Raw genomic sequence first — 19,445 nt, 5'->3', positions numbered from 1 at the left:
TCCCGGCCGCCTTGTAACAGCTGGGGTGCTGAACGCCACTGACTCAAACTGTGACCCCCCTGTATATAAGGGAAACCACTTCCAAGCAGCCCCACCACAGCCCCCCGTTCCCGCCCCTATGCGCCCCTTTCCATGCAAGGCCGGGACTTGGGGGGCTCTGTGGCCACTGCTGCCCCGGGGCCAGTCCCTGAGCGCTTGCCCATCTCGGGGGCCGCCAGGGCTGCTGAGCAGTCGGGGCTCCCCCCCCCCCCGGCGCTGGGCGAAGGAGGCGAATCTGCTCCTGTCTGGGCCGCGCTAGAGCGGCGGGAGGGGGGTGGCTCCAGGTGCCAGCGGCCCCCCCCTCCCCCGCAGCTGCGGGCAGGCGGAGGGGAAGTGAGAGCGCGAGGCTGGGAAGAAGTGAGCGCGGCTGCGGAGGAGCCCTGCACCGCCCGGCCCGGCCCGGCTCCGCTCGGCTGCAGGCAGAGGTCGGGGGCATCGTTCCGCCGCGGGGGGCTGGAGGCGGAGGGCGGCAGCGAACCCTCCGCCTGCGGGCAGAGCTCGCTCCCGCGGCTACACGCGGCTCGGGCGCCAGCCATGCCCACCGCCTCCGGGCTGGATGTCGCCAGGACGGTGCTGCGCGGGGACGGGCGCGGCGCCCCGGCTAACTACACAGGTACGGCGGCTGGAGCGGCTCTCTCCGGGGCCGGGCGTGCGGGCGAGGCAGAGCCCCCAGGCGGGCTGGGGGACTGGCCCTGCCCGGGCGAGGGGGAGGCTTCAGGAGACGCGCCGCTTCTCTTCCTCCAGGGGTCCGGTCCGGTGCGAGCCGAGCCCTGGGCTGCTAACCCCGCTTGGCGGAACACGGGGCAGCTTTTGCAGGGGATCACCCTCGGCCAAGCCGCTTCCAGCCGGGTCAGACTTCTGTTCACTCCGGCGGGCGGCCCCGGTGTCACGCATTGCCGGGGTGCCTGGGCCCCTTTCCGGGCTGTGACGGGTGCTGACTCCCTGCACGGGGCTGTTTGCTGGGGTTGGGGCTCTTCCTTCCAAGGAGGCAATTGGTGGTGGACAGGGTTATCACAGAGCCCGGCTAAGGCCAGGAGAGGTTGCGTGGGCAGATGCACCCAAGGGTCTCATGGCTGGACTGTGCCTGCAGAAAACAGTGTTATAGTGCAAAGGGGCAAGGCCAGTCCAGAGGGTCAGGCCCTGAGTAGCCCAGGGTTAACCAGTCCCTTCCTTCTCCCCTGAGGCTCACACCATGGCGCAGGCGCCTTCCCAAAGGAGTTTGCAGCAATCAGCTTTGCTTCCTGCAGTTACCCTATCAGACCCAAAGATGAGCTTTACTGTTTGGGTGAGTGTGAGAGGGGAGACCCTAGGGCTCATTCTGAGGTGCAGCTCTGTTCCTGCTGCTCTCCCCTCCAGCACAGAAGCCCTTCTTTTCGCAGCAGGTATGAATTTGCACGACTGAACTTGGTGGGCATTTTGCCACTGACTTCCCGGCCAGAGAAGTATCAGAGTAGTCAATGTTAGTCAGTATCCACAAAATCAACAAGAAGTCTTGTGGCACCTTATAGACTAACAGATTTATTGGTGCATAAGCTTTCATGCCTAATAAATCTGTTAGTCTATAAGGTGCCACAGGATTTCTCATTGTTCCCGTGGCAGAAAATTCACTCTTGTAAGTACTGACCCATTCCTTCGAACCAGCCACCACCATCTCAAAGTTTATCAAATAAATGAAAGAGTTATTTTTTTTAAATGCAGTATCTGCAAATGACTTGGCCCTAATGCAGCTGCAGTTCCATGGTAATCATTTCATAATAGCCTTTTAGTGGTAGCTGTGGCTGGTAAGGTTCTTGTACAGTGTGTGTAATTGTATTGAAAAGCTGTCAAAGCCCTAGTCAGATTAAAAGCTGTGAAAAAGTTAAGGTGTAGTATCAGCATAACATACTTAGAAAAATGCAAGCTGCTTGCTTGGAAGATGGAAAATGTTCACTAGTGAGATTTTTTGTACAGAACTATGATTCCATTTGCAATCCTCACAGTAATATATAACAGTGCCTTTAGCACAAAAATCCTATTTATCTCAATCTCTCTGCCTGTTATAATATCTTTGATTAAACATTTGGTATCCACAACCATTGCCTTGGTTTGCATTAAGTTTTTAACAGGTTGCATACATTAAACCATCCGATCTATTATTGGGATACCAAGCATACCAGAATGTGTTTAACAAAATCTGCGCTATTGGGACCTGCTTTTTGTGGTCCTTACTCAGGCAAAAGGCCTGGCTTTACTGGCTAAGTTGTGCACTTTTGTTTATGCAGTACTCATAGGTCTGATCTGTGCAATTATTTTGAAGAAGCAAACATAGCAGGAATGCACCATATTTTTAAATCAACACATGCAGGGCAAGCTGGCTGCAATAGTTAAGTAAACTGCTCTAGGAAGAATTTTCTTGAACTTTAAGTATAATAGAATGGAATTAAATTACAGTAACAGACATTTAAAGTCCATATATTTGTATGTATCTAAATATTAATCCAACAGCACACTGTGCTGTATCTAGAAACAGGACCCATGTGAAATCAGAATATCACTTCAAAAGGAGAAGGAATATATCTTCATAATAAAATCAGAGCTCTGTGTTATTAAAAAGAAATAGTCTCCTGACAACTATGGATTGGCCTAGCAGAAAATAAAAGCATCTCATATTTCCTGGCACAGTGATTTAGTGAAATAGAATACCTACATGCTGAAAAAGGATTTAAGACACAAATTAAATCTCCAATTCTGTAATGTATGTGATAGCAAGAATCCCAGCACCTGTGCAGATTCACATTAGCTTCAGTGAGGCTTCATGGCAGCAGATCCTGATGCAGGATCTGTCCCTAAATAGAGAGTTTTATCATTGACCTTAATGGAACAGAGGTAGCCAAGTGCTGAGTGCTCTTGAAAATCCCATCCTTTTTGTTCACCAGCTGGTCCTTAAGAAGAACATGCTTCATTGATCTAATTTGTTTGCATGGTTCTAACAGGCTATATTGATCTGATTGTAGCATACTGGTAGAAGTAATCAGACACATTCTCTCCAGCATTTTTGGTAATGCTTTATATTTGACCATCTATTCGGTGTATTTAAATAGTTCGTATTAAAAATAACAACCTTGTAGTAAATGTGCTAAGAATTAAAAGTTGTGTCTAGAAACAGATTTTATTTCTCCGATTTTATGCTAACAATATTAATCACTGACTTCTGTAACATTCTGTAACATCTCAATTCCCTTCTCCTGGAGTCTCAGGTCAGTTTTGGGTCTGTGCTTCTTTGCTTTGGGTTCGCAAATGAAACAGGGCTGGTACGTGGCTTCTCCCGCTATGAACCTGCTCAGACATTCTGCTACTGTGGCCCATGCATAAAATCCTGATTCCCCCCTGAAATCAGTGGCAAAACTCCCATTGATTTCACTGAGCCAGGGTTTCACCTCAGAAGTCCAGATCCACCAGGGTGAACCTGGCCTTAAATCAATTAATGGCTGATCAGCACATAGCACTTACCTGGAGGCTATCAAACCAGCCTATCCGACTGCACTTATGGCAGGCCTCAGTGAACGATTTTAATAACAACTTATATTTATGAATATAGAATAACTGTGGATAGTAATACATTTTGTTGCTATAATATTAATGTGGAAATCTACTCCATCCACATAGCGATGGACTCTTGGTATGTGTGTCAGAGAGTGTGAGAGATCAAAAGAACGTAAGAAAAAGTGGTGAAGTGAAGTCTAGCCCCCAATCCCCAGGCAAAGTCTGGGACCTCACTCTCCTTCCCCCCACCAATCCCCCAGCAGCCAGCTGAGTAGCAACCACTGATATTCCAAACCTGCCATGGTGAGTAGTGGGACCAGGGAGTTTGAATAAGGCCCCGTGCTCGAGTGAACAGGTCCATCTAAAGTTGAGAGCATATGTAAGAATTTGCAGAATCTTGGCCCAAGCATGAATCGGCAGCTCCTCTCTTGTTCCACTTCTGGTTTGAACTTCCCTACCAACTTTTGCAGGACAGGCAAAGAGACTTGCAGTGTCTAGAGAATTCACAGACATGCCAGCAGTCTCCTGTGTGACTTTTGTGCAGGGCTTACGTAATGCAGGGAGCCTTGCACTCATTCTCTCCATCTGCATGAATTTCATTTTAGTTAAATACCAATTCATTGTCATAAAATGTTCCTTCAATTAGCTGACTCTGACAGTCTTAAGTCTGCACTAGTGGTTTGGATAGTCAATCAAAGCTAATTATCATGGACTAATTGTCATATAATTCTAAATTAGATCTTTATTTGAGATAATTTAAAATGAAACAGGGTTATTTATGTGGGAGCATACGTAGGAGAAATGATATATGCAGAGTGCTGGTGACAAACTGAGTTCCCTCAGGCCAATGGCTGTACTGGGCAAGGTATTTATTCCTCTTTCATGCTACTGGTGATCATTTTTCATAGTACTGCACAAGTGGAGAGTCTTTATTGTAAACCTACAGACCACAAATTAGAAGCTGCTGATAATGATCTATGTAGACAAACTCCCTCGGACATCCCTTTTGCAGTCCATGAGAAAAGGAGAGCGACAGGTTTGTTTGCATTAATACATTAATGAGAAAAAAAAAACTAAAGAAGTTTTAGGTTAAAAGATGCTCCTGTGTATAGTCTAACTTCTTTTCAAAGATTTTTACTCCAAAGGGAGTTATAGCTTCTCAAAATTCCTAGTTGCGAAGTTCAAACTTACTCCACTTTCTATGATGCCACCTCCTTATCTTTCGGTGTGTGGTTTTGTCTGGTATATTATCTCACCTTGACCTAAAATAGACTCCGATAGAGGGCATTACTTCCAACTTTCATCAGAAAGGAGAGCAATGAGCTAAGATCCTCAAAAAGGTGTTTTAAACCTGAGCTGTGCATGCTAGTCTGTATGATGCTATTCAGTCACAAGAAACAAATGTGTATTACAAGCAATGAACATGGGTAGAGCCAGACACCTAAGAGATCAAAGTATTACAGAGACTGTGCTGGGAAATATCCAGAGTACTCCTGTTGCTAGATGTATTGGGATGGAAGAATCTGTCGTAAAGGGCATGGTGTGTGAAGAGGTGAGGCAAACTGTGCCAGGTACCTTTGCTGAAGCTGAGATGACATCTTTCACCAACCCCAGTACATCCACAAACACAGTTTTATCAGGAACAAGGTGATGCTACTCAAAGCACATTAAATGTATTGTTAATATTTATACTGGTGAGCAGATATTCACTATCCACCCCTCCAATGCCTTCCCAGTTCCTTTGCACTACTCTGGAAAAGCATCTGGAACATTGATGTGACTGCCCACTTGGGGAGTCTCTTAGTTAGTGGAAGGAGCCAGTGTATCTGCCCTGCCCTCAGTTAGTGGTCCCGAAAGTTAGGTCTGGGAAAGGGAGCATGGTCAGAGTGCCCTTCTGTCCTGGTGCCCCTCAGCTGCTTGAATGACCCCCATGGGGTCGTTTGCAGCTAAACACAAATTAGAGCAGCCCTGAAATTGCTGCAAGTTACACCTTGGACTAATTGCATAGGTATGAGGAGGAGGGACATGTACTAGCGTTGTCTTACCATTCCAGCTGTGCCATGCACAGCACTGAAGTATCCACAGATCTGGCCCTTTTTTCCCCTCCAGTGTGGGGTATGCAGAACAGTACTTGGGCTTGGCTCTGACTCTTTGCGTGTTTCACCAGATCTTTCCCTGAGCTGGAGTTTGTAGATCCTTTGTGGCTCTTCTGCATGGAAGCATTTCATGTTGGAGGTTGCAGAGGCAGCATCCCAAAGAAGGCACTCCAAAGCTTGTCAATAGAAATGCAGGCAGATTTTGTAGTATGTTGGTACCTTGAGCAGTGCAGAAACCAAGAGAACATGTGTACAGAGGTTTTATGGTTACTCTTCTTTGGTCCAAAGGCAAGCTTGTTCCTCTTCTTTATTTCTGCTCTCCTTCCCCAGGCAAGACTCCATTGTTTTCCATATACACTAAGGAGTACAGGATTCACATCTTAATACCGTAATTGGGTTCAGTTATTTCAGTAGAACCCATTCATTGCCATGCTACTTTCTGCATGGAGACTTTGATATGTTGTTTCCAGAACTATTGTAACACATAAGCAACAGTTATTTTACAGATCAGTATTTACTTTATAAACAGATAAGAATAATGCTGAACTTATATGCAGCGTTGCTGAAATTCTGTTTTATCTTTCAAGCTTCTCTTTTTTTTTGTTTGGTTGTTTTTGTTAAATGACATAGGTATTTTTAAATGCACAAGCTACAAAATGCAGAAACATTCACAAAAATAAAGCAAGGTGGGGTATCTATTGGAGTGAATAAACATAACTCCCCAGATATGTGGGCAACCGCTATTTCAGAATAACTTTACTAGTGTCTACAAAATGCATCTGCTATTTTGAAATAATTTCAAAATAGCAAGTGCCTTATTTCAAAATTGGAAATCCTCATTGTATGAAGAATAGTGCCTATTTCTAAGTAGGGGCAATGTAGACAGGGAATAGAGCCTATTTCACAGTAAGCCATAGTGTGTCCAATGGCTCTATTTTGAAATAGCTGAGCGCTATATTTAAGTGCATTTTGTGTATAGCTGCATTATTTTGGAATCAGCTCTTCTGGAATATCTCTTCTGGCATAGCTGATTCAGGAATAACCCTGCTGTGTAGAAATAGCCCCGATGTGCTGACATCTCTCTCATACAAGTCAGTGGTAGTTTAGCCAAAAGCCCAGTATGTCAGTGTTGCTGAGGTTCACATTGTAAGGCCTAACTGGTTTAGGGGCTTAAACTTCATTGCTAAAAGGGATTTAGGCACTTATACAAAATCTCATTGGCTATTGATGGGATTTAGGCTTCTAAGTCAGGCATTTTAGTGTTGGAAATGCTGAGTGCAGCATGCTTAAATACCTGAGTGAGTAAGAACTGTAGTATTTGGCTTGTCATTGTAATTTCCTGGATATGGAGTGAGATCTTATTACCATTTTAAAAATGGATGGAAGAATACCCCCACTGTAGTCTTCTGTCTAAATGCAGACTAGCAGGCTATTGTGGGCCACTTGGAAGTCAACAATAAATTAGTTTAACAAATCAAAAGGGGAAGAGCAGTTGTGAGGGATGTGAATCTTCGGTATCCACGTACACGTTCTGCACGACAGGGCCAGGAACAGTAGCTCATGACACTAGCAGTTCTGTTTTCTCTGATCTACAGTGGTGAGTTCCAGTAGTAAACAAGAGTAAGCTGCTTTCAGTCCTTGTCATCTTTCACTAAGCCTCATGGTCAGGGGAGCCAAAACGTGCATTTATTGGCTTGTACCATTAAGCATTTGTGTCTTTTCTTCTCAGATCAGGAGTGGTAGCTCTTGGGACCCACTAATTCCTATCACAGGATCCAGTTCTGCAAGATGTGCAGCTTAGCACTTACAATTCTTGCTAAAATTACAGGTGCTCAGCACCTTGCAGAATTAGATCGCTAAGCAGATTTTGTAATGATAACACATTCATCCTCTATGGCTTTTAGGTCAAGTTGCTGTTTGCTTTTAAACCCTTGCATACGGTTAATTCTGTTCCAGTTAATAGTATTATTTTCCTTCTCTCTCTCTCTCTGACACACGCAGACACACAAATGTTCTCACCCTAGATCTGGAACCCTCAAGTCTGGCTGCAGCAGTGAAAAAATGTACATAGTCTTAAACTGCAGAGATTGTAAAATCGGTCTGTTTGGTTTAGTTCTCAATACATGCGTGATTTCTATCTCCATCATAAATTACACGTCATTGCTAACTAACTCTGGTTTCTACCAAAAATCAATTATTCACAGACATTTTTGCTGACAGTTACGAATGCTAGGTCACCGTGCTTTAGGGCACACCTAGCAGCCTGAACCAGAAAACTGGTTAAAGAACATTGTTCGTTGTTCAAAAGCAACAGGAACCATGCACAGGCCAGTATCCAGCATGGGAGAGAAGATGCAGGCTGAGTTCTCTTCCCTTGAGCCTCCCCTTTTGCACTGTTCTGGTGGCTTAAGGCTGAGGTGACCATCTGTTCTGTTTTCATCAGGACAGTCCTGTATTTTGGCTGCCATTCTGGCATCCCAATTTATTTTGGAAAAGGGGCTAATTGCCCCGTATTTCACAGGGTTCACTGGCTTCCCCTCCACCTGGGGGAGCTGGGAGCCAGACCATGCAGTGGCTCAGCTGCTGCCCGGCTTCCCCCAGCGGGGGCTGGTGCTGAGCTGGGGCTGCCGGGGTTGGAGTGGGAGCTGCAGGGGGTGGTGGGTGAACCAGGGCTTCAGTGGGTTGGATCCAGGGTCTGGACAGCAGGGTTTGGAGCGGGAGCCGGAATTGGAGCCAGAGCTGGGGGAGGAGGGGGTGAGTGGGGCCACTGGAGCTGGAGTTGTGGGGGCTGGAGCTGAAGCCAGAGCTGTGAGAGGTTGAGATAGGCTGTGCAGGTCGGAGCGGGAGCTAGGGTCATGGGGCGGGGGTTGGAGTGGGGCCACTGGAGCCGGGGCTGGGGGCAGGGAGGGGGGCTGGAGCTGCAGCTGCGGGGGGTTTGGGTGGGTGGAGGATGAGCCGTGGCTGCAGTGGGGTTGGAGATGGAGCTGCCCAGTTGCCCCCAGCTAGGGGAGCTGGACCTGTGCGGCAGTGCTGGCTGCCAGCCACAGCTTGGGGAAGCCAGGAGCTTCACTGGTGGGGCAGGGGCCCTGTTTCTGGTGCCCCAGAGAGTGTCCATCTGTCCCATTTTGGCCGGGGACAGGGGTCATTCCCCATGTCCCATATTTGGCTGGGTGAGATATGATCACCCTACGTAAAGCAGCTCACCTGGCCCTAACTGGACAGCTGAGAATTCCCTGTTTAGGGGAGCTGCTAGATGGCATGAAGTGGTCTAACCCACTCACACTCCTGCTGCCCCTCCTCCTAAAATATAGCATGCCAGCACTGACTCTAGTGATTCTCGGCTGGGGGAGGCTGTTGGTGTGTATTGGCACAGCCCTAGACTGTTTTAACACTGGAGCCAGCTGGAGAATTTAAGACCTGTGGCCAGTTCTACGGATGTAAGTTCCCTTTTAATTAGTTATTTGGTTAAATGATGTTTATCCAGTTAACCAATAAAATGGGGGATGGGCAGCTGGGGGAGCCACTCCAGCCTGTCTGGGCTCGAGCAGCCCCCCACACCACAGATGGAGGCTGCTCTGGCCGGTCTGGTGTGCCCCTCTCCCCCAGTGCACACAGGTCTGCAGTGAAAGGGAGCTGCTGTGGTTGGGCTGGAGCGCCTCTCACCCGCAGTTGGCCCCATGAGGCTGGAGCAGCCTCTTGCCGATGGTAGACCAGGGGGATGCTCCAGCCCCTACCGATTAACAGTAACTGGTAAACCTCATCTAACAAGGGAAAAAAGCAGTCCTGTAGCACTTTAAAGACTAACAATATAATTTATTAGGTGATGAGCTTTCATGGGACAGACCCACTACTTCAGATCTGGGAAATCCAGAACTGTTTAGGGGCGAGGCTTACCGGTTCACTGGTTAACCAAAAACTTCTCTAGCTGGTTCCCTTACATCTCTTCTCTCTCTGCTCCACTAGGCAGTTTTTGACCCAGGAAACAATGTGGGCTGCTGAATTTTCCCTATGCAGCCCTCTCAGCGGGCAACTTTCTGCTTTCTATACACATTGGCTGGGTCTACACGACAGAATTTTGTTGACAAGTTATTGTTGGGACATATTTCCTGACAGAACCTCTGTCGACAGAATGTGCCCACACCAAATAGAGGCTCCCCCGTCAACGCCCTCTGTTGACAAAGAGTAGCCAGACTGCCCAACCCTCTGTCAACAGAACAGCCAACTGGAAGCTCTGCAAACAGGGCTTCCCAGTGAACCAGAAGCCCTCTCTTTAGACAGATGGCTCCCACGGCGCATCTACAGTATTTTTTGTTGACAGAATCTGTCAACAGAGGCAATACACCAGATATGGGAGCGACTTACCTCTCCTGAGAAAATGGCTGCATTCCGTCAACAGTTTCTCTACAGAACGCATTTGTATGTGGATGCTCCAGGAGTTTTGTTGACAAAACTGTGTCGTGTAGACATGGCCATTGTGAGCAAAGGACTGTCAATCAAGAGGTAAAAGGGAACTGCCACTGTGGAGACAGAATAGACATCTGGTCGGATGTAGTGTGTTACTTCCTGTCTATGTGTATTTTACATCTACACTCTATTTCATGTACCACGCCAGATATCTTAGACTTGCCACTTTCTGTAGGGCCAAATCCCCAGCTGGGGTATATTTAAGTAGCTTCACTGAAGTCCAGTCCTGCTACGATGGCTTATACCAGCTGAGGCTCTGACCCTTCATATCTCAAATGCAGATTAAAGTTCTGGATGAAGCCAGGTTCTCTACCATGCTCTGTTCAGTTGTAAGGAATGACTCCTTATGGCTGGGGACTTCCCTTCCTTGCCTTCAACAGGGTCCTTCAATTGAGCCTGCTGGGAGTGAAGCCTCAGAGGCAGCTTCTCTGGCTCTCTGCTAGCTGCCATGTGTAAAGGTAAGAGGGGAGGCAGGTGAATCTGGCCCTGGTGTGCATTTACTACAAAGAATCCCCGTGGATAATTGTCTGTTCTTGGTTTAGGATTGAGCCCTTTTTAATTCCTTTGCAGGCAACATGTGAATCCCATCACTTACATTGCAAATTAAATTAACTGTTTTGAAACAAATGGAAAAATGGTAAATGTCCTGGTATTGTAATAGGAACAAGTTTTTATTCGTTTCTCCGTCATGTGTGCTCAGATGACTATTTTCTGTCCTTCTGCCTCTTCTCTGAGGGCTACTGCATAGCTTAAACCCTCAGATCCTCATACATGATCAACTGATAGGTCCCACTGCTTTATCCCTTCATGATTAGCAGGGCACATCAATTGTGTGTGTAATATATACAAGAGTATTATGGATAATATTTTGCTTGGTTTATAACTAAACAATTTTTTTCTTTCAATCAAACACTTCTTATAGGCCACATGTAGTTTAGGGGTTGCATTATTGTGTTTTGGGTTGGCTCTTATCTTTTAAAGCTTCTTACCTAATAATTAAATGTGTTAGTCTTTAAGGTTATACAGGACTGCTTTTTATTTGTGAGGCTACAGGCTAACACAGCTACCCCGCAGATTCTGCAGCATTGTATCATGCACTGTAAGGAAGAGTGATGACTGTAACAGCTTATTTGAAACAGTATTTTTAATAAGCGATCTGCTGTATCAATGCACCTGTGTCTACTTAGTAGTTAATCTGAGTAAGCCATTCTTGGTTCAATACACTTGGTAATTAATGAAGACAATCTCTATCCGAAGCAAAAATAGAAAACAGCATTTTTTCCGACCTTCTTTGGAGATACTATAATGTTTAACTAGTGATAGAGACAAATTTTGTTATTAGTACATTTTTTATATTTTAACTACTAAAAAGAAGTGTTTCCAAATTATGTTGCTAGTTTGTTTTCAGAGAAAGAGTAGAACTGGACAAAGATTAATTTACTGAAGCATTAGAGGCATAGCTAGTAATGGGCAAAAATCATAGTTTTAAATTTACAAAATGTTCATAGTTTTTGCCAATTTGACTGAATTTCATAGAATTGATAAAGTTGCTGTAATGTGGGTGAGAATTCACATAAGTAAATCTGCACCTATGTTATAGGTTCTAATATATATTTTAATATATGGACTATCTGCAGCCCAGATGCTGCTATCGTCCGCCTTGCCAGCCTGCTTTATAAATTGCCCTGGTGACCAAGAGTTACTAAATCTTCACTATCAGAGCTATGTGAAAAATTCTTAGCCCTGGTTCCAAAGATGGGGAAGAGGGAAAGAGATTACATTTTAACCTGTTTTGCAAAAAAGCCCCAAAACTCCTCTCCTCCCTAGCCTCCCTCCTCCACACGAATATTTTGTGATGTTCCTTAGAGGTTTTAAGTAGTTTTGTAGTGAAAAGGAAAACCTGGTAGCTTTCACAGCAAATTGATATTGCTGATATTGTAGAGGTTGAACATCTCTAATCTGGAACTCTCTTGTCCAGCAGCATCTGTAATATGGCATGATTTTAGTTAACCAGACAACCACTTACCATGGATGTGGCCATGTTTCCCATGGACCCATAAGTTTTGCAGCCACCAGTAATGTATCTCAGTGTTCTATGCTGTTATTTAGCTCTAATTTACCCCTAAATGTCTTCTAAGAGCACAGTAACCAGTGTAAGTGCTGGTAATGTGTTAGTTCTAATATTCACCTCCAGTGGTCTGGCAAATTCTCTCATTCGGCATCACTCAGTTCCCAATGGTGCTGGATGAAAGAGGCTCAACCTATATTGTTTACTAGAGCTGGCTGGAGAACAATTCCACTTCATAATAATTGTTGAGGTTTTGGAATTTGTTTTCATTCTGCTTTGGAACAAAATCAAAACCTTTCAAATATTTCCATTAAACAGAAATGTCTTGAAACATCCTGTTTTCAAATTTGAACAGTCGCAATCTCAATTTTCTTTTCTTAGTAATCAGGGTCCACGTGCGACTTCAGGAGCCTTCCTGTTGCAGTCATCAAAATTGATACACCTCTGCAAAATGTTTTGGTTTCAACAAAGCAGCATTTTTGAATGACAGGTTGTTTTGCCAAAATGGCTTGACCAGCTGTAAGAGTTCTATTCTGCCACAGTGTGGACCGTCTCCCAAAAGCCTCTTGCTGGTCAGCTGTACAGAATAAGCAATTTAATATTTAATATTTGTTATCTTCCAAGAATAGCATACATCTCCATTTTGAGTGTTTGCCTTTTTGTTTCATGTGGTCATTGTTTTGGGAGCCGGGCTGCCTTAATTTTGTGGCTGGTAAAGCACCAAACAAATAGATGGTATGTCACAAATCACCAAAAGAATTTTTATGCCCATGCTATTCATAACCTCCTCCTTTATGGAAACAGTGATGTGATTTTATGGTTTTGACCTCATGAAAGACTGATGATTCTATTATACCTGAGCTTTATATATAGGAATTATGAGAAAATCACCAAAGATAGAATCACTATCAAGAGCTTTATTTTCTCCATGGAGATTTGATCTGTATGTCAAAAAGATGATAACCTAACATCTAAATTAGAATGAAACAATCACAAATGTATTGTAGAAGTGGCTGCTTTTGGTGACAGTTTTCATGCAGCTCTTGTATGATGAGCCAAGATGGTCTGAACATTATCACAAGATAATACATGGACTTTCTTATGGATAACAGAAAATTTTAACATTTCCGGTTGTCATTGTTTCAATTAGAAAATATGGCTTCTGGTTAACATACCATTTTAGATTATCTGCAAAAATACTACGGTTGGCTGCATGTGTTTAGTGAATTAAATGTTATTCATGAGTACTGGGAAAAATACTGATGGAAGTTGAAAATATTTTCAGGGCCTGTCAGAGAGACAACCAAGAGGGTGATTTGGCCTTGGCCTCAACCTCAAAGGGGGCCACAAATTTAGACACTTGTTAATGTTTTGGCATTTGATAAATCTCACAACTTGTTTTTCATAGAATCATAGAAGAGTAGGACTGGAAGGGACCTCGAGAGGTCATCGAGTCCAGCCCCCTGCCCTCATGGCAGGACCAAGCACTTTTTAGATCATCCCTGAAAGCCATCTATCTGACCTCTTCTTAAATATCTCCAGTGATGGAGATTCTACTATCTCCCTTGGCAATTCGTTCAAGTGTTTGATAACCCTGACAGTTAGGAACTTTTTCCTAATATCCAACCTGAACCTCCCCTGCTGCAATTTAAGTCCATTGCCTCTTGTTCTATCCTCAGAGGCAAGGAAGAGCAAGTTCCCTCCCTCTGCCTTATGACACCCTTTTAGATACCTGAAAACTGCTATCCCTGCATATCCCTCAATAATTAGTGCATTTGTACAGTAAAAGGCTCTGGATTCTTAATATTCAAATTATGCATCACTCTTTTTGGTGCTTTATTTTGTTTTCATGTGTTGTCATTTTTTAGTTTTATTAGGGCCAGGGGCCTCAGAAGCTACATGTGGCCTGGGTCTCTCTGGGCCTCTGAGAAGGCCTGAATAATTTAAGTATAGAATGACAGACTTCACCAGCCTTCTGTCTAGTACAAGGGTGGGGAACCCCTGGCCACTGCACATCCCCTCCCCAGTATCTGGTCCATCCTTGTGGGCCAGAGCCAGGGAAGTGGAGGAGGGATCTGACCCATAGGCTCTCCTGAGAGGCAGATCAAGCCCCGGAGCTCTAGAGGCGGGATGTGGGGGGGGAGAAGTGGCTGTGCGTGGTACTGCAGCTGCTCGTCGCTCTTTCCCGAGCTGGGGAAATGGGAGGGGCAGGGAGGAGCAGCAGCAGCAGCAGTAGCTGCTATGCTGTCTGGAGGCTTTATCTCACTGTTCTGATTGGCTGGATTTCTGGCCAATCAGAGCAATGGAGGGCAGTGCCTGGGAATGGGAGGGAGGGAACGCAAAGCCAAGTGCATCACAGGGATGCTGCCCAGGTAAGCTGCACCCTCATCATCCAGACCCCATGCCCCTCAACCACGCCTGTACCCCTGTTCCACCCAAACCATATCCTGTAGCCTCCGTCCCACCCAGATTCTCTCCAACCTTACCCTGCTTCTTCCCCCTCCCTCCCAGACCCCTCACCCCACCCTAACTCCTCCCTTCCAGATGCCATACCTCAAACCGTCCTGCATCCTTCCTCCCACCCAGACTCCCACCTCCAGCTCGCTCCTGCAGTGTCTCTTTCTCCCAGACCCCATAACCCCAGCCCACTTCCTGGCAACCCCCTCCCACACTGAACACTTCACATTTGGTCCTACCCCAAAGCCTAGAGGGGCCCACAAAATGTACTAGCCCTGGCCTCCCCATACTCTGGAGCTGATGTGGGAGGGAAATAAGGGGAGTGAATCCCTTTTCAATCTGAGGCCATGATTAGAAAGGCTAAGGCACAAAATGAGCTCAAACTAGCTACAGGCATAAAGGGAAACAAGAAGGCTTTTTATAAATATGTTAGAAACAAGAGGAAGACCAGGGACAGGGTAGGGCCATTGCTCAGTGAGGAGGGAGAAACAGTAACAGGGAACTAGGAAATGGCAGAGATGCTTAATGACTTCTTTGTTTTGGTCTTCACTGAGAAGTCTGATGAAGGAATGCCCAAAATAGTGAATGCTAGTGGGAAAGGGGTAGGGTTAGAAGTTGAAATAAAAAAAGAACAAGTTAAAAATCACTTAGGAAAATTAGATGTCTGCAAGTCACCAGGGCCTGACGAAATGCACCCTAGAATACTCAAGGAGCTGATAGAAGAGGTATTTGAGCCTTTATTTATCATCTTTGGAAAATCATGGGAGACAGGAGAGATTCCAGAAGACTGGAAAAGGGCAAATATAGTGCCCATCTATAAAAAGGGGAATAAGAATAACCCAGGAAACTACAGGCCAGTCAGCTTAACTTCAGTGCCAGGAAAGATAATGGAGCAGGTAATTAAAGAAATCATCTGCAAGTACTTGGAAGGTGGTAAGGTAATAGGAAACAGTCAGCATGGGTTTGTAAAGAATAAATCTTGTCAAACTAATCTGATAGCTTTCTTTGACAGGATAATGAGCCTTGTGGATAGGGAAGAAGGGGTAGATGTGGTATACCTAGACTTTAGTAAAGCATTTGATACGGTCTCTCATGATATTCTTATAAAAAAACTAGGCAAATACAATTTAGATGAGGCTACTATAAGGTGGGTGCATAACTGGCTGGATAACCATACCCAGAGAGTAGTTCTTAATGGTTCTCAATCCTGCTGGAAATGTATAACAAGTGGGGTTCCGCAGGGGTCTGTGTTAGGACCGGTTCTGTTCAATGTCTTCATCAATGATTTAGGTATTGGCATAGAAAGTACGCTTATTAAGTTTGCAGATGATACCAAGTTGGGAGGGGTTGCAACTGCTTTGGAGGATAGGGTCATAATTCAAAATGATCTGGACAAATTGGAGAAATGGTCTGAGGTAAACAGGATGAAGTTTAATAAGGACAAATGCAAAGTGCTCCACTTGGGAAGGAACAATCAATTTCACACATACAGAATGGGGAGAGACTGTCTAGGAATGACTACAGCAGAAAGGGGTCTAGGGATTATAGTGTACCACAAGCTAAATATGAGTCAACAGTGTGACGCTGTTGCAAAAAAAGCAAACATGATTCTGGGATGCATTAACAGGTGTGTTGTGAAGAAGACATGAAAAGTCATTCTTCCGCTCTACTCTGCGCTGGTTAGGCCTCAGCTGGAGTATTGTGTCCAGTTCTGGGCACTGCAGTTCAAAAAAGATGTGGAGAAAATAGAGAGGGTCCAGAAAACAGCGACAAGAATGATTAAAGGTCCAGGGAATGTGACCTATGAAAAAAGGTTGAAAGAATTGGGGTTGTTTAGTTTTGAAAAGAGAAGATTGAGGGGAGACGTGAGAGCAGGTTTCAGGTATCTAAACGGGGGTCATAAGGAGGAAGGAGAGAACTTGTTCTTCTTGGCCTCTGAGGATAGAACAAGAGGCAATGGGCTTAAACTGCAGCAAGGGAGGTTTAGGTTGGACATCAGGAAAAAGTTCCTAACTGTCAGGGTGGTCAAACAGTGGAATAAATTGCCAAGGGAGGTTGTGGAATCTCCATGAGTGGAGATATTTAAGAACAGGTTAGATAGATGTCTATCAGGGATGGTTTAGACAGTACTTGGTCCTGCCATTGGGGCAGTGGGCTGCACTCAATGGCCTCTCGAGGTCCCTTCCAGTCCTAGTGTTCTATGATTATATGTCAGTGAGGCTTGTTTTGTTTTTTTTTGTTGTTGTTTTTGCTTCTTACTGATTTGTCTGTGTATCAGTGGCCCAAAAAGTTTCCCCATCCCTGATCTACTAAATACAATTTCCACCAGAAATGCTATTTTCAGGCCTCACAAAATCTAGCTGAACAAAACACCAGTCATGTAGCTCTTTCAAGACAACAAAATGACTTATTAAATGTTGAGCTTTGGTGGGGCAGACCCACTTCTTCAGATCTAGCTAAGAAGAGACTCAGCCACCCCGATGCTATGAGAGAGTGACACAGGGCTTTTAGTGTCAGAGTGCGTGGTGTAAGTGGCAAGATTAACTGCAAATGAAAGGGCGCTATGTAGAATATCAGAGAGGAGTAAGTAGTTTGATTACATTTGGTTATCTTTTTACGGTCTGCTTGCAAAGATCTCCATACCTTTATTCAGCGGAAAAGACAAAATGATGAACAAGGGAGCCATCAAAAAAGTGACAAAGGGAAGTGACCCAGCAGAAGGTATTGCCCTTTTCTCTCTCCTCCATTTTCCTTTATTCCCAAGTGAGAAGGGGATGTTGTACTGAGAGATGCAACTGAGCTGCACATTTCAAATACCGGTTAGATTTGGTGGTGCCCAGTTATAGACTCATAGTTTCGCTGTGTTTGCACAAGTAGTTTTGTTAAAGCCTTTTCTAAAGAGAGATATCAGCTAGCAAAGCTAGATCCAGAATCTCTCCAAACTGCTCGGGTGTTCCGAACTAGGGAGTTGGTTCCAGCCCTGTTTTGGCAACACATGGTATTTTGTAGTTACACGCATTTCTCCTTCTTTTAAGTGTTGATAATGCTCTTGTCAGTGATACAAAAATCAATCCTAATTGGGCTTTGAAAATAGCAGTTAATAGCTTGATCCTGTAGTGCCTACAAAAGACTTCAGGACTTGACTTTTCCTGTCCAGTATGTATGCTATTAATTGTGAGATGATCTTGTTCTTTGAGGTGGCATGCTTGCCTGCTTGGTCTTTGTGTGTGCTTTAGGATATTTGATGGATTGAGTTTGTTTGTTAAAATTCTGATGAAATAGCCAGTATTGCTCCATTTTTATATGTTCTGACTCTTATCCTGTTAGGCTCTCCATTTGGGAGACGAAGACCCAGGTTGTTTCTTTTATTAGAGCATTTTTTACTTTGTTTACTTTACTTCATTTTTCACTGTGATGGGTCGATCACAGAAATACCCTTGGGATTGTTTCCCAGTGTGCTGATCAAGTCACTGATGCCCAGCTTCTTGCTCACCGGGTCTCCCCACCATCCGGTTGTGCTGGGCTAGAGGCTCTGATCTTCCCCAGCCCAGGCATGGAGTTGGGGATACCACATCTCTGCAGAGCAACACAGATGATGAACCACTTCAGCCCCAGGAGGGCTTAGCTATAAGGACCCACCACCCAGGAATCCAACCCACAGAAGGGACTAAAACCCCAAATAAATGTATCTTACTTTGTCTAAAAGTTTTACGCAGAGAAAGCGCAGAAGATCAGCCTTCTTTATCAGTGAAAGAGAGACGTGGACAGTGATTGCTTCCCTACCCCCAGGTAACAATTATTTGCATTGACCTTGATAATAAACAGAAGTGGTTTATTATTTACAAAAAATAGGATTTAATGGCTGCAAGTGAAAATAGTCAGATCAAAGTAAATTACTAAATTACAATAAACAAAAACACCAGCTAATCCTAATCCACCAAGAAACTTGTTTTATGGAAATTCTTAAACTAAACAGTTGTTCTAAACATCTGTTTCACAAGCTAACCAGCCACCTACCTTGGGCCTGATCCTTCTCCTTTTTCTGTCATAGATGTTTCCAGCAGTCATCTTAGGTGGTAAGTAGGGGATGGCTCCTGGCATTTGGTGACTGCTCCTATTATTTGGTTTCCACACCCCACCACACACACTTATTTCTCTTTTGTCCAAGATGGGAATTCTTTGTACTTGGTTTAAACTTTTCTCGCCTTGAGTGGAAAAGTACAAGATCCAAAATGGGTTTCAGCATCTGGTGGCCTGCCCACATGTCTTTCCAGGACCAATCACAGTTTGGGTTTTCAGGAAGAATTAAAGTAATTTACAGGTTGTTGACTAGATCACCAAGCCATTATGTTTCCTGAATGCCAGTAGTGGCAGTTTATTAGCACATCTGAAACTATTAACAGATCCATAATTCCTATTTCTAATGTCACTTATGGGAATGATACATACACAAAAATAGGATATACACATTCATTTGAATGTAACTTTAATGTAACTGGTTCAGAAAAGGGCGATTAGAATGATTAGGGTTTGGATGGGTCCAATATGAAGAGAGATTAAAGAGACTAGGACTTTTAATTTTAGAAAAGAGGAGACTAAGGGATGATACAGGTATATAAAATTGAGTGGTATGGCGAAAGTGAAGAAGGAAAAATTTGTATACTTGTTCCTATAATATAAGAACTAGAGGACACCAAATGAAATTAATGGGCAGCAGATTTAAAACAAATAAAAGGAAGTTCTTCTTTACACAGCACACAGTCAACTTGTGGAACTCCCTGCCAGAGGAGGCTATTAAG

At 44.6% G+C, this 19,445-nt stretch overlaps 1 protein-coding gene across 1 annotated transcript in view; it reads left to right on the top strand.

Moving 5' to 3' along the window:
• The first annotated feature begins 402 nt into the window (after positions 1-402).
• The window catches only part of SUSD3 (sushi domain containing 3), a 53,524-nt gene continuing 34,481 nt past the window's right edge, over positions 403-19,445 (top strand). Inside the window, exon 1 of the mRNA XM_075005642.1 lies at positions 403-652. Coding sequence (XP_074861743.1) covers positions 574-652 — 79 coding nt within the window. The 5' untranslated portion in view covers positions 403-573. The remainder of the gene's footprint in view (positions 653-19,445) is intronic.

Source organism: Carettochelys insculpta, chromosome 11 (assembly GCF_033958435.1).
Source record: "Carettochelys insculpta isolate YL-2023 chromosome 11, ASM3395843v1, whole genome shotgun sequence".
In the NCBI taxonomy this organism is placed as follows: domain Eukaryota; kingdom Metazoa; phylum Chordata; order Testudines; family Carettochelyidae; genus Carettochelys; species Carettochelys insculpta.
Note: the sequence above shows the minus strand (reverse complement) of the source record. Positions and strands in the feature narration are given on the sequence as shown.